This window comes from Bidens hawaiensis, unplaced genomic scaffold (assembly GCF_021521415.1).
Source record: "Bidens hawaiensis isolate Kalapana, Puna unplaced genomic scaffold, B.hawaiensis_p1.1 tig00026617_1, whole genome shotgun sequence".
Taxonomy (NCBI): domain Eukaryota; kingdom Viridiplantae; phylum Streptophyta; class Magnoliopsida; order Asterales; family Asteraceae; genus Bidens; species Bidens hawaiensis.
Window position 1 is genome coordinate 29,468 of NW_027494281.1, and position 21,340 is coordinate 50,807.

A 21,340-nucleotide genomic window follows, 5' to 3' on the forward strand; every position below is an offset into this window, starting at 1 on the left:
AACATCGCTTCTGGCTCGGGGCTTTTGATGACCAAATCATCCATATAGACTTCCAAGTTTCTCCCGATTTGGGCATGAAACTCTTTGTCCATCAGGCGTTGGTACGTGGACCCTGCATTCTTAAGTCCGAAGGGCATCATTTTATAACAAAATGTACCATCGGGCGTCCGAAACGCGGTTTTGTCCTGGTCATCTACGGCCATGTGGATTTGATGGTACCCCTTATACGCATCCAAGAAGCATTTAAGGCGAAATGGTGCCAACGAATCCACCTTAAGATCAATTTCTGGTAACGGATAACAATCTTTGGGGCATGCTTTGTTCAAATCTTTGAAATCTATGCACATGCGCCATTGTTTGTCATTCTTCGGTACCATTACGGGATTTGCAACCCATGTTTGATATCTACTAACGCGTATGATGCCTGCGTCAAGGAGTTCCTTGACTTGGGTTCTACACGCGTTAGTTTGTTCAGGCCCCATTACTCTGCGCTTTTGTACGACTGGCGTAACAGCCGGATCGCACTTGAGCTTATGCTCCGCCTTACTTCGGGGTACACCAGTCATGTCAGCTGGTGTCCACGCAAAGATGTCAGCGTTTTTCTGCAGTAGGCGTTTGAGTAAGGTGCGGGTGGGATCAACGATTGTTGGTCCAATGGTAACGGCCTGGTCGGGGTATTTGCCATTGAAGGCCCATTTTTCCGGTTCGGTGATGGTTGGTTTAGCCATCTTTGGTTGGGGTTTAGATGAGACAGATGCGATGCATACCTGGGGAATGCCAGTGATCATCGCCACACCCTCAGCTGTTGGCCATCCCATCATGCCGTGGACTGAAGATACCACGGCGTTGAATCTTGCCATCCCGTCTCTCCCGAAGAGGATGTCGTACGTGTGGTGTGGCTTCCTCATCACGACAAAGTCCACATCCTCTGTGCGGGAGTGTTTTCCATCTGTAAGAGTGACGGGGAAAGATAGGATACCCAGGGGGGTTTCTGTACTGCCGTCAAACCCTTCCATTGAGGCGTAGACCGTTTCCAGGCGTTCTTTGTCTTCATCATCCAGCTTGTCAAAGAACTGCCTGTACATCACCGTCGACGAAGCGCCGTTATCAACAAGAGTGCGGGAAGTGATGTAATGCCCCAGCTGGCTTTTGATGACGATGGGGCCTTCTTTGCTGGGGCCTCCTGGCACTCGCGGGAAGCGCACCTCAGCTTCCTTCCACGAGCATGGTTCTGTCGCTCGTCTTTTTCTTCCTCCGACCTTGCCATGAACCATGTTGATGCTGATGTCGACGGGCTTTCGTCCGTTACCTCTGTACCGGTTGTCACTCCTTCCTCCCTTCCTGATTGATGCCACGAGATGTGCAAGTCTTCCATCATTGACAAATGCTTCAACAATGTCTTTCAAGGATGTGCACTCTTCAGTACCATGACCCTTTGTCCCGTGGAAATCACAGGACTTGCTTTGATCCGCATTAGGTTTCTGCCGGATCAATGGGGCTTTTGGCCATGGCAATTTTTCCGTGGCAAATATCTCCGTGACGCTCTTGGTGAGTGGCGTCCACCGGTTTTTTCGGTTTGAAGGGTGTGTGTTGTCCCTTCCGCCAACAAGAGGGCGAGAGCTGGATGAGGTGTCAAAGTTTACCCTTGACTGCCAAATACCTAGCCGCCTCTTTTTGTTCTGCCGGGCGGTCCTAACGTTGTTCTCCCTTGTCCTCTGCGTGTAGAGGTGTGTACTCTGGGGAAGATCCCTTCCCAGTTGCTTTTCCGTCTCGGCAAAGCGCTTTGCCGCCGTCATGATGGCATCCCAAGTTGATGGCATGCCATCCTTACCCGTCAATGTGCGGATAAGTTCTGGGTATTCGGCGCCTTGGATGAAGGCGGCGCGAACCAGATCCTCACTTATGTTGCCGAGACTTAGCTTTTTGGAGTTGAAGCGGGTGATGAAGTCTAGTAAAGATTCATCCTCCTCTCTCACGCAGTTGAGGATCGTCCACTGCTCTTCAGTGTACTTCCTCTGTTGGCTAAAGTGCTGGCTGAACTTGTTCTGAAAGTCCGCCCAGTCATATATGTGGTGGATCGGTAAACGATCGAACCATGCCCTGGCCGCTCCGACCAGAGTCATCTGGAACATGTAGCACCACGTGGGTTCCGTCCAGTTGCTGACGGTAGCCCCCGCAATGAACCTGTTCAAATGGTCATCTGGGTCGGATAGACCATCATAAGTGCCAATGTTGGACATCTGTTTGGCACTTCTCGGGGCGATTGCTTCCGCAATGTCCCTTGCGAATTTTGACTTTCCTGCATTTGTAGCAGTTGGTCTAAAGGTTTTGGAGAAGTCACGCGGGTTTCTCTCCGCGATTGGTTTAAAAGCTTCCCCAAAATTCCTTTTTGGTTGGACGTCCGTTTCCTTACGCTTCCCTTTCGCCTTATGGCGAGGGTTCGCGTCGGTATCGGACTCCAACTCGTCTGAGTACTCGCAGTCACTGCTCATATTGAGGTGTTGGCGAGTACTGCCGAATTCGTCAGCCTGTTGAGCTGAACGCAAGCGTTCATCCAATTCGGCTTGGAATTCTCTTTGCCGTGCTTCGGCCCACGCCTTCACTTGATCTAGTGTTTGGCGAGGGGCCCTTGTTCGTTTTTCCAACTGGGTGTCGGTGAACCCCAGTGGAATATTTACTGCACTTGCTCCGGCTTTGGTGGTCGGAGTAGTGTTCGTAAGGATTGTATAACCGCCGGTGTTCCCCCCAGTTGCTGGGGTTGTTACCGGGGTTTCTTGGTCGGTTACTGGCCTTTGGACCGGAGTAACGTTAACCATTTCTTCAGAAATTGTGAAAAAACTAAAATAGTTCTAGCTTTTATGCACGGATGGCGCCAATGAAGAAACACTAAGTGAACCCTGGACAGATTATAGATAATCTGGACAGATTATAGATAATCTGGGGGTTAAGTAATGTTTCCCACGGATGAGATCTAACTGAGAAGGCTGTTCTTCAGGAGACCTGCAAAATAAACACCGTAAGCTCGTCACTGAGAAGGGGGGTTCCTCCTTGTGACCACCCTCCGGCGTGAGAATCAGACTAGATTGCTCTGAATATAAGTGTATATTAAGAGATTGCTAGATAACTGGATAGCAGATGATCTTACCATTCCAAGATGTTGGAGTATTTATAGCCGAAGGTAGGTTTCCTAGAAGGTATAGCCGGCTGAATAGTATTCCTGTTCTACCAACAGTGGACTATGCACAGGCCATACTGGTTGGTGGATAGGTTACGGCCAACAGTAACTATGTCGGCTGCACTATTCCTCCAACTGTAGATTATGCACGTCCTACCTACTGTGGATTATACGCAGGCCATGCTGGTTGGTGAATAGGTTACGGCCAACAGTAACACTATTTCACCAACTGTAGGCTGCGCATGCCCTGCAGTAAGGGTTGGTGAGTAGGCAGCGGCTAATAGTGACAAACAGTACTAGAGGGTGCTCCTCCTCGTACTGTTGTCGGTGAGCTGTCACCATGTGATTGGCTCATGGGCTGTTCTGGTCAGATTGTCTGTCCTATCCATACCTTGGTAGGTATAGTACAGAAGATCTTTCAGAATCATACGGACTGGCTCATTTTGGCGGGATTGTTCCCGTCTTGCTCATTCCTTCATGTGACTACTGAAGTATCTATTGTCTTGTGCGTGTAGCCCTGCTGTCTGCGGGTAGCCTTCCCTGATGGCTTGTATCCGCAACTGCGGGAACAGGCGGGGAACTTCACCATTGGGAGGCTTTCCCTGCGTGTACAGCTTGCGTACTGCGCGTAAGGTTCTCTGAGCATGGTGGGTCCTGCGGAAGCAGATGGCCTTTGCGCAGACGTCCCTGTTCAAGGTGAGTCTTGCGGGACCAACTGGGCTCTGCTGGGACCTACCTCTTCACTATTACATTCCGTCTCTCATTACGTCATATCAAACACTACCTAAGGCTTGATATCTTCGAATGGCCCCTTATGTTCTTTATTATATCACATTAGGTGTTGAAGGGTGGTTGTAGTGAATTACATTATTATTCTGGGTAATAAGACATTATTAATCCAGCCTTATCATACATTTATTCTGGGTAATAAGACATTATTAATCCAGCCTTATCATACATGTTCTAGCAGGGACGAAGCTTCCTTAGGGCCGGGACTGCCCCCACACCCCCCTGGTTTATTGTGCGGTAGTGTAAATTTACCCTTTTTTCGTCAGAAAATTTGTATACGTAGTGTAAATTTACCCGTTTTAGACCGAAAATTTGACCCCCCCCCCCTCCGACGAACTCGTCCAGGCTTCGCCATTGTGGTCTAGTCGATGTACTGTCTCATTCATGTATTAATGTATCAAATCCACCCTATTTAACCATTGTTGATTAGTAGTGACATTTTTTATCAGTATTGACCATAACCAAAAATCATGACGCCACATCAACAAGAGAGACAATTTTCATTTTAAAGTATAGTTGTTTGTAATAGATAACAAATGCATCTCCCCCTCCCCCCTCTTTCACCATAAAAAAAAAGAGCTGGGAGGGGGGAGTGTGGAGGGCTATATTGGGATGATATCACCCCACCACACATAGTACCATCATTTACCAAATAACTAAATATTTTTTTTAGTTATTTATATATAACAAAATTATTGTGTTTTTAAGTAATGAAACCATTAAAAAAGTGTTTTTGTGTTGTTAAAAACATTGTTTTTTTTAAACAATATTTTTTCTTCGGGTTTGGATTCCATCAGTAAAATTTCTGGAAAAACCTAAAAACAAACTATTATTATTATTATTATTATTATTGATTTCACATCTTTCGTCGCTAATCTGTCGATAAATTTTTTTATAATAAAAAATTCATTTTTGTTCTTATTTTGTTGGTTTCATAAATGATACTCATTGGTAGTGTATTATTGTGTGTATATAGTTGTATTTCTTGGTTATATTTGTTATGTATAAAGTGTATTTGTTGCGTACTAGTCACTTCCTTTCTTCTTTTATAATCTTGTATAATATTATTGGGAACGTTGAAATTTTGCTACAATACATGACAAGTTGAAAATTCGCCTCAAGTGCATGCACACCATAATGCATTAATGTCACATACATACAAAAACAGTATAGACAAACGCGTATTATACACCTATCAACCAGAAATCCAAAATGTGCTCCTAAAACCAAATTGATATTTTGAAATCGGAAGTCTTCGTGATAGATGCTCATGAACCACTCATGATGAGCTTGCATCAAGATAAGATATCTAGCTAGATTTCCACCTAAATATATTATATAAAAAGTAGTGTCCACATTTTTTTTTATTTGTCCTATTACAAGTGTTCGCTTTCAAAATTTATTAGTTATTTTCGAAGTTTATCCTTAAACACACACAACTAACATTAATAAACAATATTGATTGACCCACTTTTCAAGGGTATTATTGTCATTTGATGGGACGGTGTTATCACGGTATCACCTATTTACGTTTGGTAACACACAACTTCTATTTAATTATATAATTAATCTCAAAACTTTATGGTAACCTTTGCGTTCTTTAATTAATCAATCGAATCAACTTTTGAATATTGTACTCCTTAAGTTTCAATGAGTTAGGCAAACAACTCCGGAAGTTTTTAATATGGTAACTCCGGTTTTGAATATGGTACCGAAGCCAATCCGATCGGAGTCCCACCTCAACCGCATAGGTTTTCACCTTTGTGGAGGTAATTAAGGTAATAAACCATCCGCATAACACAACAAGGAAAGACAATCATCCTCAATGCGGAAGATCACCCCGCATAGGAAGCATACCTCCGCGGAAGAAATACTTTATCCTATATAACTCTTTAAGTGGAATATATGTTGTACATAAAAGGTGGGTTCTCGCGTAGCAATAAAGGGAGAGACCAATCACAGGTTAGTATTCTCATGATGCCAATGATTGCACGATGGACCAATCGCAGAAGGCCAGGGTTGTACCTGCTAGCAACTGATATCTCCGTACGCAAGCTGTCCGTCCAATCAAAAATCATTACAATGCCCAGCCATGAAATTAGAAGGTTCCATCGAGAGGAACAACTAGACCAATCCTTCTCCTTCCTTTCGGCTATAAACACTCAGAGAGGATCAAAGGTAAAGGGATCGACAACCTCATTTCTCTAAAAATTACTCCACCACTTACTATACTAATTCTCACGTCGGAGGGTGGTTACGAGAAGAACCCCCTACCCCCTTCTCGTAATGAGCTCAACGTATACTATTGTGTGCGCAAGTGGAAGCAGCCAAAACTCATAACGATGCATTCATATCCACTCTTGGTCCACATATTAAGTAATGAGCTCAACGTATACTATTGTGCGCGCATGTGGAAGCAGCCAAAACTCATAACGATGCATTCATATCCACTCTTGGTCCACATATTAAGCTAAGCCCTTGTGGGATTAGTTTGGTGTTCAACTTTTTTCCCTTGCAATTAGTAGCTTTTCCGATATTATACTTTTAGAACTTGTTTGTTTGCTCTCTTTAGATCCCATTAGAAGCACTTGTTGTTATATTACACTTTACAAGTTCTAATATGGTTTTGGAGTCGAGGATCTCATATGGAGCAATCGCTTTATTCCTAAGATAAAAATATGGGTTGCATACATTTCATCCGTCTCAGATTTAATAGCTCTGTTATGGTTGAGATATTTACTGAGTAATGTTGTTTGTTTACTTGATTTAATTCAAGGAGTAGTATAATCTTAAATTCTTAATAACTTTTGTGGTCTTTTCTTAATATTAGCTTTTCTTATCTTAATATCCATTACTTTTAAAATTATGAATGGAAACATATATTAGCTTTTATTGGATATTAGATGAGAAGAAGACTAAGAAGTAAAGACATAAATCTCACTATCAGGTCAACATTGAACAAATCATCAAATCAACTAGTGCATATGTAAACCAATGATAAACAAGACGTCGTTGAATATAATTACGGCCTATTCCGTCCCACTTTTCACTATCAACGTTCATTTCAAGAAAACTTATTTAATATTTTTCTATAAAATCTTTCCTCAGATGCGTTACTGAAAATATTAAGATATTTATATATTTATTATTAGATGTTCAATTGTAAATTTATATATTGTGAAAGGGGTGAAAGGTGAATTAAGAGTAATGGAAAAATTAGGTTGGGTTCATTGTATTGTGACACATGAAAGTGAATATTCACTTATTTAGTAAAGTTTTTTTATAAAACGACGGTTTTTCGATGTATTTTTTAGGTTAATGCACTCCCTAATTTAGAGAGTCTTGTTGCCTCACTCTGGCCAAACTATGTTATATTATTCGGGTTAACGTTGGCTACAGAGTTTGACTTGAGCATTTCCCTGGGTAGAGAGCTGCCATTTTAACCGCAACCCGAAACCTGACCCGAATAACTGTTGACCCGAACTCGTAAGTACCCGTACTCATGAAACCCGAATCTAACAAACCTGAGTACAACCCGAACTAATACGTGTCGAGTATCGAGTACTTTTTAAAGGGTTTCGAGTACTAAACCCGAATAACATGTTTGACTAAGTATTCTATTCAATTATCATATCTCTCGCCTTAGCATATTCAATGAATATCGCTACGTATCAAATTCATTTTTCAAGTCGCCTATTTTGTTATGATTTCAGCCCATCTATCGATTACTATTCCAATATTCTTTAATTTTTTTTTGAAAGACAAGACTTATAAATAAAACCACTATGGTTAGAATAAAACCAATATTCTTTAATTCCAGAGATTAGATATGACTATGGGTCATGCTATGCATACACCAGCCCCCTGGTGTGGGAATAACGTTATACGGCTCGTATAGGGCCTATACGAGTCGTATAGTCCTAACCTATTGACCTGCGTACGAACGTGTTAGTGTGGCAGCTTTTTGCAGTCTATGCGAGCCGTATAGACCCTATACGAGCCGTATAGATTTTCCAGCTCGTATAGCCTACGTAACTCGTCTAACCTATACGAACCGTATAGGGTCTATACGACTCGTATATACAGCATGTCAGCATGTACTTTGACCAGATATTTTTAATTACTTTTCTGGTCTATATGACTCGTATATGTGGTATACGACCCGTATAGACAAGGTATCAAATTTTCAAAAGGCTATTTATGAAGGCTATATTTCAAAAGTTAAGTTAACACGAGCCAAAACATCTACACCAACAAATGAAACTATTTTTATAGCAATTATATTTCAAAAGCTTTGATAACTCATATATGTGTCAACCAAAATGGATTGCATTACCACATCTAAAAAGTCGTTACCCGAAACGCTCATGTTGTACGTAGGTTGTTATGTATATTTTTATTTTGTAACCAACTCGGGTGTTGTTTTTAATATTTTGTAGTTTTAAAATTGAAAAAAAAAAAACTATACGAGTCAAATAAACCCTATACGATACAAAAGAATAAAACCTGACACTTCTGCTTATACGAGCCATATAGAGCCTATACGACTCGTATAGGCTACCCTGGTGTATGAATAACCAACATGGTGTATGTATAACCCAAGCCCATGACTATTTATTCAGTCAATAGATTGGTTTCTGGCTCAGTTCATCAATCGAACGGTTATTCATCCGGCAATCGAATTGTTCTTCATACTCTTTCGATTGGATTATGTGGTTTGTTATTTACTTATGTAAGTTAAAATTTGAAGCTGATATATTTGCTTGAATTTTAGCATATATATAATTTTTAAGTAATTTAGTTCAAATACTCGAAACCTGATTAACTTGTACTCATAAAACCCGAAACCGAATAACCAGGGGGGAGATTAGGGTCAGGTATGAGTACTCGAAATAAATTTCTCAAACTCGAAAGTACAACCCGAATAACACCCCTACCCCTGGGAAACCATATTAGCGACTGTCACTTGATAATCGTTGTGCCGCCACAAGAGCATAACTCTCTGACTAACACACGGTTACGAAAACCTAGGTAGGATCGTGATTCGAACTGACAACATCTCATGGCTTAGCTCAAATCCTTCATTGCCATATCCGCCAAAATAACACAAATAAATATCAAACTTGAATCTCCACTAGAAATCCAAGTCGTCCAACCTTAGGCCATAAGTGGTGGTTACTTATTTAATATGTACACATATGTTTTTATTTAAGTATTAGTTTTAAGGAATTAAACATACTTTAATGGTGTTAATCATTTCTAGTTAAAATTTCAAATGATAATGGTTGAATAAGAACAAAATTGGGAAAGTGAAGTGGGCTACTAGGATTCTACAAGTGGGCTAAGAGAGACGAGCCCAACAAAAACCCAGTATGCCTATTGTTGGGCCGAGAGCACTTCTTCAGTCTTCACACAGACCGAATGCCAAGGACAAGGCTTTTAAAAATCAAAACCGAAAACTAGACTTAAGAATTAGATATCTTCACATGAAAATTGATAAATACCAATAGGGCACTCCTCAATTCCTCAAATCCCAACAGTACAATGGTATTTATAGTAGGGGTGCAAGAAACCAACAAAAACCTATTCGAAACTGAAAAACCAAATCAAAACAAAAATTAACGGGTTAGTTTTATGTGTTTGTAAACCGAATTTACGGTTCGGTTTGATCTTGCATGTAATAAAAACTGAAAAAACCGAACCGAACCAAAGTTCTAAACTTTTAATTTTTCCCTTTTTTACTTTAAGTAGTTTATAAAAGTTTAATAAATATGTGACTGAATTATTTTTTTGCTAAATGCATAATAATCAATTAGTTAATAATTAACAAAATTATTTATATATAAATTCATTATTTTCGACTACCTTATTTTAGGCCTAAAATTTTCATGATCAAATGACAAAAACTGAAATAACCGAAACCAAAACGAAAAAAAAACATAGCAAAACCTAATGGTTTCATAATTCCAAAAACCAAAGTTTTGGTTTTTGGTTTGCTTTTAGCCCTAAAACCAATCGAAACCGAATCCTATACACCCAGGGGCGGATCTAGTAGTGTATGTACGGGTTTACGGGAACCCACTGAGTTTCAAAATTACTAGAGTAGCTATATAAAAAAGTATGAGTGAACCCACTAATAAGTTTGGAGTGAACCCATAAACTAAAATGAAGTTACAGGACCACATTTTGCGTGATTATGGTGGTGATGGGTTGGATTCCGATTTTGGGTGTGCGATGGATTATTTGCACAACTCTATTCCCGATTTTGATCTTGGCGGGTTCGCTAATAAGGACACCGCCCCCTAAAGCCCAAAATGCTTTGGCGAGTGCCCTTTATAGTAAAACCGTCCAAAGTTTGGGAGAAAAGTTTGTCATGTCCTCTCGTCAAAGAGCGGTATTAGAATGTCTTCAGGCTCCTTATGCTCAAGACTTTTTGACTGTCACTCCAATCGAAGGGTTAGGCCAGCACATGTCAGCAGTGGAGTACCGAGCCATTCATAAATATCGTTTAATGATCCCACTGTTCCCAGTTGATGAGCCATGCCCGGTCTGTCGTAAGGTTTGTTTAGATAATTTTGGTGAACACACGATTCATTGCAAAGAACTCCCTGGGTTCAAATATAGACATGATTTGGTCAGAGATGTCCTTTGTGATGTGTTAAAACGGGCGGGAATCTCGGCAAGAAAAGAGTCTCCTGTGAATTTCTTGTCGGATCCACGTGAAGGAAGGTCTACTCTCCGACCAGCGGACATTCTTGTGTTTGGATGGGGGGGGGAGCATGCTTGTGTGGACCTTACTGGGGTGTCCCCTCTTGTCGGGCTTAGGGACACCTGGTATGTTGCTAGGCATGCCGTGCTAAAGGCAGAAGCAGGAAAAATTGCTAAGCACGAGAAGGCGTGTGTGGAGAATCAACACGCCTTCATTCCTTTTGCTTTTGACACATTTGGGTCTCTTGCCCCCTATGTTGTTGCGTTTCTAAAAAGAGTTCAGCGGGTCGTGCACAGTAACTCATCGACGCCGAAGAACGATAACTTTGTTTTCAGTAGGATCGGTTTTGCCATTCAAAAGGGGGTGGCGGCGCAGCTTGTTGCCCGTTTACCTGCCTCTTTATTGTAATTGGAACTATTTTTAATATTAAAAAATTATAATATTAAATGAAGAACTGTCTTGGTGGTAAGTGGATTTAGTCTCAGTCTGTTGGTCCTGGGATCGAGGCTAGCTTGTAGCATTTCTTTTTTCCTATTTAAATGTTTACTTTCATATATTAGGTCCTTATAGATTCGTGGCGTTTCTTTTTTTTTTCTTTTTTCTTTAAATGATTAGTTTCCTATATTAGGTCCATATACATTTTTATTTTCTTTATATAATTATGGTTGTTACTCTTTGGCATAACTTTGAACCAAAACTTCTCAAAATTTTTGTAGTTGTAACTATGTTTTTTAGTCATTCAACATTTTGTTCTCTTCTTGATTCTCGTTATTGGCATAGCAAGGAATCAAAATATATACAATTGTGTACCTGTAGCTAGGGATGAAAATGAACCGAATGTTCAAATAATTTTTCGTGAACCGTTTAGCGGGAAGTTTGATTATGTTTGTTTCAATAAATGAACGAACATAAATAAAAAGTTTTTGTTCATTTAATTTAACGAAGAAAATGGACACATGTTTCGGCCGTTTATTTATGTTCGTTGTCTACGTTTATTCACTTAAGTTTGTTTGTTGATATTCGTTTATGTTCACTTTTGAATGAACCTTTCGATGAATCAGTTACTTAACGCTTTATATTTTTTCGTTCGTGTTCATTAATGTTCGCTTATTTTTGTGTTTGTTTAGGTTTGTTCATATATGTTCTTTTATCTTTGTTTCAGTTGTGTTTATTTATGCTTGTTTTGTTTATATTTTAAATGAACGGGCATAAAAAAACATGAACATATTCATTTTTTTTTATTGAATGAACATGAAGATATATATTTGTCCGATTAAGTTTCGTCTTCGTGTTCGTTTATAGGCCTATTGGTCCCTTTTTTTTTCTTTGCTTTCCCTTAGCGCATTCAATAGGTTGCTATGAGACACGTTTAACACATACGACATTGAAAACCCAGGCTTTTTTTGTTTGTATTTTTAATTGCTAACGATGATGTTTTATTAACATTGTATCGTGTTTCAATTTTATTATTTGCTGAACCTTACCCGGATTGAATCGTCGAACGACCTGAAAAAAATTGTAGTATCTAAAAAAAGTGAACCCACTTGAAAAAATTTCTGGATCCGCCACTGATACACCTCTAATTTCTGGTGTTGTGATAACCGCTCAAATCACACAATTTAGGGTTAGTGAATTTAGATGTAAAATAATTGTTATAAAAATATAACGGTATAATCCTTGATCATTGATGAACAACTGATTTTATAAAAGTATCATAAATAACAATTTACACCACCCTCTTCCTTTCTCATAACTCATGATATCCTCTAGACAGACTCCTTCCATTGCCACCTTCTTCAACCTCCTTCAACTCCTCCTCCACCACGATAACCTTCGCCGGAGCCAAAAACTTGGAACCAACAAACGTGAAATAAATCAAGTTCAAAACACCCAAACCCGCGATAATATAGTAGTAATAATCAAGCCTGTTCATGTTAAGATCATGACCACCTAACCACGGGCTCATTCCATTTGTTCCTGTTAGTTTATGAATTATATTAACGATAAGCGAGCTTAAGTAGCTTGACACTGACAATGTGATGAAAAATATGGCACTTGCAACCGTCCGCATGCTTTCGGGCATTTGTGTAGTGAAAAACTCCATCATTGCTACACTATCAAACGCTTCGGTTAAACCCGAAAGCATGAACTGAGGAATCAACCAAAATACGTGTAAAGGCGCAACGTATGCATGGTTGTTGTTTAATGCGGATTCACGACGTTTGCTTTCGATAATCCCAGCTGTAACCATGCATAAAATCGACGTAATTATGCCGATTCTAACTCGCATGACCATTGTTAATCGCGTGTCCCTTTTTAAAAGTTTCGTAAGTTTAGGGACGTAAATCCCTTCGTAAATAAATATCCATACCGACAATGTGACCATCGCAGTCTCAATCATCCACCCGGGGGGTATCACGAATTTTCCCCCAATTGTTCTAGTCATTTGTATGGCTTGAAGGACACCGAACGTGCTTTGTTGATCGATCACAAGCATGCATCCCATACCCGACACCCAAATTGGCAATATCCCAATGACACACTTCAAGTTTTCGACTTGTTGGACGCTACATAACCTCCACTTGTTTTCAGGTACCCCCTTCGAGTTTAGCTCACTCGAGTCGATAATCATAGCTGCTTTATCTAAGCATTTAAATCTTTGTGTTCTAACAATGTTGGATTCTTGTTGTGGGTGATAAAATGAGTGTTTTGATACATGGTCATATGTTATGTCACGTTTTTTAAATGAAGCAACAATAACTTTAACAATATCTGAAAAAACACTTCCTTCTGGTTTCTTCATAACATAAGTATCCCTTCCAATCAAGAACACAATGAGGGAAAACAACAGGCAGGTTGTCGGGATTGCGAACCCGATAACCCAACTGATGTTGGTTTGGATGTAGACAACTCCAGTGAGTGCTATAATTAAAGCTAGAGTGAATGATAAGTACCATAAGTTGAAGAAACTTGTGAGTTGTTTACGTCCTTTGGCGGTTGTTGTGTCGAACTGATCAGCCCCGAAAGCGATACCACAGGGTCTTAACCCGCCCGCTCCAAAGGCTAGGAGGCCGAGTCCGGTGAAAAGAAGGCCTAGTTGCCAGTTTTCTGGCATGATGCAGTTAGGAAAGTGTGTGCATTTGGGTGGTCTGAAATTTGGTACACCTGCGGTTAATGTCATCATACCCATGCCCTGTTTAAACAATATGAATTTTACATTTAAAATGGAGTTCTTGTTGCATTTGGTAGTAATAATAACATAAAAAAGCAATATACTTTTTTGTGTGGTTGTGTTACAAAAAAAAGACATTCATATCTATCTAATTTTGAAGTGTCCCATGTGATGAATTTTGGAGTAAAATTAAAAAAAAAGTTATTTTGTTGACTTTTATATTTGGTCCATATAATATGCTATAAGTTTTTATTTGTAAAAATGTTAGAATGTTGCTTTACAAAGTTTTCGACTGGATTTTTTTGGCACTTAGAAATGAATTAAAATCCAGTCGGGTAATGATTAACATCTGTGCTGATATACTGTTTTTTGATGGACATTCTCGACAGTTAACCAGTCAAAAAAACAAAATGTAACTTTAACAATGTTAAATGGACATTCTGAGAATTTTCCCTAATATGTTAGGGGGTACGTTTAGATGTCGTGATAATACTAATTCAATTCTTATCGTCTATATGCATGTGATTATTTTCTCAGTTACAAAACTTTATGAATAAACTGTAGTCATGTATTCAGATACGATACACATACGTACCAAAAGAGACGCTATGGAGGCGTAAAGAAGAGTGCGATATTTGCCAATATACGCGTCCGAGATGAAAGCACCAGCTAACGACCAAATGTTAGAGGTTCCAATCCAAATGGTAACCACATTCACAAGAAAAATCCCACTCATGTTGTAATTCGAACGTAAATAAACCGTCATGTTCATAACCAAACTCATGGACGCCAATTTCTCAAATGACTCATTTCCTGTTACAAACAAAACTTATATTATGAAACAAACTATCGTTACAAGCAAGACACTAATAACGACAACAATAAAACATCATCATATGTCATGACCAAGGTTAAACAGTGTTACCTATGATGTATCTGATGGATCTCCAGCCACCTTTATGTTTTGGCGGCGCAGCCATATCTTTCTCCATTTGCATTCTAGTTCTATGAAAAACTGGTTATGCGTTTAAATGGTAATTAAGGAGTGGTGACTTCGTGCACGTGTGTTTTGATGAATATTAGTGTGTGGTTAAGAATGTATAGTTTGTTGTTAAGGTTTGTTTTGGATCCTAAATTTTGGGGGTACATTTCGGCTTAAGGAAAGTCCAACGTCTATGACTTTCTGTTTGTACGTATAATATATTGTTTCGTTTTATTTAGTTAGAGATTTTTATGTTGAAATTTAAGAACATGTAAGGAAAATCTTTAATGGTTTTGTAGGCATTTGACATATTCTGATCTTTTTTGGTATTCAATTGATATTTTATTTATGATTGTAGGGATGTGTTTAGGGTCGATTTTTTATTATCCAAATTTTATTAGAGATAAAGCCAACGAGACAATAAATAAAACTACAAGTCTACAACTCCAATAGATGTTGTGATGTTTAGATCTGTGATGAATCCAAGCGAACAATTACAAGTTTAATTACTTTTTAAGTATTTAATTAACTTTGAGAAGGCGAATTCAACTCTTTTAAAGACAGGTTGGCTTTCGGCTTTCGACATAAACCATAATGATTGCCATGTCAAACATCGACATCACATCTCCACAATATTAATTCTCTTTCTTCTCTCATATAATGCTCGATTAACCTTAATATAACCAAGCGTCTACATAAACACCAAGATCCTCTATCTTTCACATATGCGATCTGCAGAGCTCGAAAACCTCAATTGGAGAAGGTTTAAGAATACTATCGACTATCAATGGTTGTTCTTAATTTTCAAATTGTTTATGTTTCATCATATCAAATGAGCATCAAGATGTTCAACATGCAAAACGATATAAAAATAATGTACGAATTAAACCTTAGCATGAGAAACACTTAACATGAATCTAACTAAAATAGTTTCATGTCTAGAAGTGAAACCTTTGACATAGAGAAACATTGATGTTCAAATATGTTATAAATGCAAATATTTTAAATTGAAAGATATTTTGTGAGTTTTGTTTGGCGAAGTATCGATCATTAGTATCGTATTCCTCCTATATATGTTGTCTACGCTCGTGACCTCTTCGAATGTGACAATCATATCCATTCAAATAATATAACAATGAAATCTTTTGTGAATGATTATTTCACAACTCAACAAGTAACAGTAATAGGTATAAAATCTGATAGGTTTCTACTAATATTCTGAATTACACAAATGAGAACCGAATGTAAACAGGACTGACCCAATGAATATGAATGTCTAGATCAAAACAAGATTTTTTGGCCTTTTCATGACAATTTTTAAGAAATTTTTTTTTATTTATTACAAGTTTTGAACCAATAACCTATACTGCTATTACCACATCAATAGATTATTTTCAATTTACTTTACCCGTTATAATATATCTATATATAATGTTATTTTATGGACTTGGAGGCTTTAATTATATGTGTGTCTAAAGCTCTAACTTGTTTTCTTTGTCTAACGAGCCACCCATGAATGTAAAACAAGATAATTGAAAGATAAAGAGATGAGAAACTCAGAATTCACATAGTATGAGGTGGAAAGAAGAAGTCAACAATTTTACAATCAATTTTCATTATATCTACAGTCTCAATCTTTATTCACTTTATAATTTGTGACTGATGCAACAACTCAATTGGTCTATTTAGTGGTCTATTAGGTTGGCCATGTTGGGTTGGTATGGTTCATAACAAAATAAATCTAGGCAAATATTATTACGTCATGTTGGTCATTTCGAGAGCTCTAGTTACGGAGATGATTTAAAACTCCACACTGTAAATTAATCTTTTTCGTACACTTTTAGTTTTGATATCATAATAACCCAGCAAATAATGAACTTTAAATGAAGTTTAGCTTCGACGACACGGAGCGATGATGATAGAATAGACGATTATGTGACGTTAATTAGTTGAATCCTTAACTGAACATGTTTTGTCTCACGGTACTATCATGCCTTCAGACGAGTGTTTCGGTATTAAAAGATGAATGTATTTTGATATGATAGATTTAACTTGTTTTAAAGGATCCGTGGAGCATTAAAATATAGTAAATAAATAGCTCCGTGAGTCCGTGGATGTTAATATATTAACTTTCGTTGGACGTACGGGAAGAATCAGCATTGGTCAGTGTCCCATGAAGACTTTTTTGAATTATGTTCTGTAATCTAATCTCCTTCTTCACACTTTACAACCCCTTAACACTTCACTTGACCATATATTAATCAATTAGAAGTCGCCACGTCATCAAATTCAAGCGCGTGAGGGTCATTCTACGGTGGTAGGAGTGAGCCAAACTTTGTAATTTTTTGAATTTTCAATTTTGCATTTAATAATGGCTCGTTTCTTTGTTCTGTTTGCACAGTTACCCATTAGTTTTGTTTATATTTAGCCAGATTTTGCTCAATGTTTTTTTGTTATTAAAAATGTAATAAAGTTGTTTGATTTTTGTTTTATTAACGACTTTAGTATCAATTACGTTATTTAGATTTATACGTATACTAGTTTTGTATTTTCAATGTATTACCATCTAAAATAATCGTATAAAGTGTACTAAATTACAAATACATTTATGAATTTAGTTTAACTGAACGATTGAAATAGATGATTGCTTGTTAAAAAAAAACTAAACCATCTTCAACTCTAGCTCACCTCCATCAACCGTCACAAACCCCATATGTAAAATCACTGGCAGATCTCTAGCTCACCTCCATCAACCGTCACAAACCCCATATGTAAAATCATTGACAAATCTTAAACCTGAAATTCTTATGCTGATTTTTCTTCTTTACTAAACCCTCATTTGTGTTTGAAGCTACCAACACCGTCACCACCCCACCCCCGCTAGTCTACCCTCGTAAAATCATTATTCACGACGAATACTTTCACCAGGGACTTTATTAAGACAATTATAATTGGTATATATGATAATGAAAGATTATCAACATACATACTTGTTGAAGTATACATAGTAGTTCAATCAATACTATTAGGATTGCTGTAATTTATGTTTCGACGTTCCTTTTATAACTTCATTTATAAAAGGATTATTTTATAAAATACTTTAGTAATTTTTCGTTTGTCATTGGGTCATCCCATATAAAATACGTAAAGTATTTTCCTCTTTGTGGTTAAAAAAAATATGTCACTGTATTACATAACATATTTAGTTTCCCAAAACACCATCATAAGTCAGGCCAATCACAGCACCCCACCTTCACCTCTGCAAAAGCAGCATACTCCCAACACATTATCACTGCAACTTTAAATTTGAATCCTTTTCATCTTCAAATTCATGGCACACATTTGAACCAATCACCCAAATGAGTACTACCAACCTAATCTTCATCTGTATCTTCTCAGCTGTTTTTATTCCAACTACATTTGCTCTCACTGAAGATGGTATTCACTATTCAAAAGATTATGTCTTTAAAGTTGCAAACTTTGATCTTTAATATTAACCTTTGTTTTCTTGTTTCTTTATAGGGTTAACTTTGTTGGAGATCAAACAAAGTTTGAATGACAGTAGGAATGTTTTGAGTGATTGGGTGAATAATGTTGAAACCCCTTGTCAATGGACTGGTATCACTTGCTACCAGAGTGATAATAGAGTTTTAGCAATGTAAATGTTCACCTTTTGTTTTAAAGTTTGTAACTTTTTTTATTGTATGTTTCAAGAAATTTACATGAATAATGAAAAACACTAACTTTTATTTATTTATTTGAATTTGGGGTTTTTGTAGAAACTTGCCTTATATGGATATTGGAGGGTTTATATCTCCAAGCATTGGTAAACTTAGTAGACTACAGAGACTGTAAGTTTATTTATTTATTTATTTATTTTTGTATTTTTTGTGAAATTTTTGTGCTACTATCAGGGCACTTCACCAGAACAGATTGCATGGTATTATTCCTAATGAAATTGGTCAATGTGTTGAACTCTGAGCTGTGTAAGTCAAATTTGAAATTGGTATCTTTATTTTGTTAGTTATGTGTTTGCTATTAAGATTTAAAAATGTACATTGTTTATGGCACATGTTACTGATATGCATTGCAATGTTAAATTTTTTGTTTAGGTATTTGAGGGCTAATTATCTTCAAGGTGGCATACCTTCAAATATTGGAAATCTTTCACTTCTTAGTATACTGTAAGTTTGTGTTATATGTTATTTAGGTTTTACATTGTATATTACTATTAGAGTTACATTTTACTGACTGAACAATTTACAAGTGGAAAACTCATTTATGTATAAATGAGTTATATCCACATGGGGCAATTTATTTTGCACCAGCAGAATTAGTCAACTTCTTAGTTGTTTATGGCGGCTGTAGCGACCGCTATAGCGTGCTATGTAGCGAAGCACCCTTCTGCCACTATATAATGTTTATTGACCAAATAGCGTATAAATAGCGACTGTTCAACCTTTTTTTTAATATATATATCGCGTTTTTAGGTGATCAGTGATAGCGTATTTTCGCAATTTTGGTATATATATTTTTTTTAAATAAAAATGTTCTTCTTTCATTATATAGAAACATAGATATTACATCAACATAACAGGTAGGCGGGCAACAAGCTGCGCCGCCACCCCTTTCTGAATTGCAAACCCTAACCTGCTAAAGACATACCCCTGCCCCTTTGGAGTCGACACATTGCTATTCACAACCCGTTGGACTCTGGTTAGGAAACGGATAGTTTCCGGTGCCAAGGAGCCAAAGGTATCAAAAGCCAGAGGGACAAAAACATGTTGGTTCTCTTCGCAGGCTTTAGCATGTTTCTCCACCTTCTTCGTTTCAGCCCTTTTCATTGCTTGCCCAGCTACAAACCCATTATCCCTCAAACCAGCTAAGGGAGATACCCCTGTGAGGTCAACACAAGCGTGTTTTCCCCCGGCCCAACCAAAGATGAGCAAATCTGCTGGTCGTAGAGTGGATCTCCCTTCCGTGGGGTCTGTAAGGAAGTTTACGGGGGCTTCCTTTTTAGCTGATATCCCAGCTCGCCTTAAGATGTCCCAAAGAACGTCCCGCACCCAATCATGTCGGTATTTGAACCCAGGCATCTCCTTGCAATGAACCGCATGCTCTCCGAATTTATACAGGCAAGCCTTACGGCAGATCGGACATGTTTATATATATTACATTACATTTCATTTTGTTTATATATAGTATTATGATATAGATATTAAGTTGTTTTTTGTTTCTCTAGTGTTAGTCATTAGTGGGCTATGGGCTTGTTTAATGTTTATGTGTTATTTCGTTTATGCTCGTTATAGGAATAAGATATCATCTTTCATTACAGTTTGGTTGGGTCTAAAACTTTTAAACCTTTTGTTTGTGCTTTTATGTGTTATTTGGTTTATGTTTGCCGTAGGCTGTGGGCTTGTTTTATTGTGTGTGAGTTTATGGTGTCCAAGAACGATTCCCTGATTTAGAAAGCAAACGAAGTTCGAAGGGCCATCAGAACTGTTTAAATGTGGTCGGCCTAGTGCCCACTTTGGTTATATCCAAATGTGAGAATAGATAATGCACCAGCAAAATTAGTCAACCTCTATTTTAAGAAAGTCAAATAGTCAATTTTGCTTGTTACAGTACACGTTTATGATCAAATAATATGATCCGGTGCACTTGAATTTTGTTCCCTAACACATGCAAGCAATTTGCGCAATCCTATTAGAACTCCCACAAAAGCGAAATAAATCACAATTTGTGTATACGAATCTCATCATCGAAAATTTGTTTCTTGTATAATTATTACTCATATAAGTATCACTCATTATTCAGGGATTTGTCAAGCAATACTTTGAAGGGAGCGATACCTTCATCTCTTGGTCATCTCCTTCGTCTCCAGTATCTGTACGTTGGTTCACTAGTATATTATAATTTTTATTTATTTAGTTTGTTAAAAAATCTAAACATTGCTCTAGATATCAATGTTTCTCCTTATTTACTTGCAGAAACTTATCCACTAACTTTTTTTCTGGTGAAATTCCAAATTTCGGCGCACTAAGCAAGTTTGGAAACAATTCGTAAGTTCCACTTTATAAAAACGTTAAACACTTAAACGGCTATGTTTATGCATTTAATCTTATGTTGTCACCAAACCTGTTCACTGAATATTCTTGTTTTTTTTTGTATTCTTTTAAGTGATTAATCTGAACATATGTTCCATTTTGTGTAGGTTTATTGGTAATTTAGACCTCTGTGGGCAACAAATACACAAACCGTGTAAAACGTCATTGGGATTCCCTGCTGTCTTACCGCATCAGAAAGTGATGAAGCCGCAGGCTAGTCATCCACTTTGTTTTAAAAAATTTACATATTCAGTATCATTGATCTTAAGTTCTTAACCGTTTATGATTTGTGTTGACCGTTGCAGTGCCTAAACGTTCATCTCGTTCTCTCAAAGGAGCACTGGTCGGTGTTATATGTGACATCTGCCCCGATCCGACCCGACCCAGGTACCCGTTTCTCTGACCC

At 37.8% G+C, this 21,340-nt stretch overlaps 1 protein-coding gene and 1 pseudogene across 2 annotated transcripts; one reads left to right on the plus strand and one right to left on the minus strand.

The window, feature by feature from the left end:
* Positions 1-9,826: 9,826 nt before the first annotated feature.
* On the minus strand, positions 9,827-13,865 carry LOC143573724 (protein NRT1/ PTR FAMILY 2.8 pseudogene; annotated as a pseudogene). The gene is made up of 2 exons (XR_013142479.1): positions 12,243-13,865; positions 9,827-9,992 (listed from the first exon to the last, which is right to left on the minus strand). The product of XR_013142479.1 is annotated as a protein NRT1/ PTR FAMILY 2.8 pseudogene (transcript).
* Positions 13,866-18,186: 4,321 nt separating this feature from the next.
* LOC143573725 (putative inactive leucine-rich repeat receptor-like protein kinase At1g66830) lies at positions 18,187-21,126 on the plus strand. Its single transcript, XM_077058525.1, has 8 exons — positions 18,187-18,265; positions 18,350-18,485; positions 18,607-18,678; positions 18,742-18,813; positions 18,940-19,011; positions 20,645-20,716; positions 20,818-20,889; positions 21,042-21,126. Exons 1-4 carry the CDS (start codon positions 18,187-18,189, stop codon positions 18,806-18,808), a joined length of 354 nt encoding a protein of 117 aa, XP_076914640.1. The 3' UTR covers positions 18,809-18,813; positions 18,940-19,011; positions 20,645-20,716; positions 20,818-20,889; positions 21,042-21,126.
* The last annotated feature ends 214 nt before the right edge of the window (positions 21,127-21,340 follow it).

Bases quoted from the DNA above. Each gene is read 5' to 3' on its own strand.
- LOC143573725 (XM_077058525.1), top strand. From the start codon at position 18,187: ATGAGTACTACCAACCTAATCTTCATCTGTATCTTCTCAGCTGTTTTT. The intron at 18,266-18,349 runs GTATTCACTATT...GTTTCTTTATAG, and splicing joins ATTTGCTCTCACTGAAGATG to GGTTAACTTTGTTGGAGATC. The intron at 18,486-18,606 runs GTAAATGTTCAC...GGGTTTTTGTAG, and splicing joins GATAATAGAGTTTTAGCAAT to AAACTTGCCTTATATGGATA.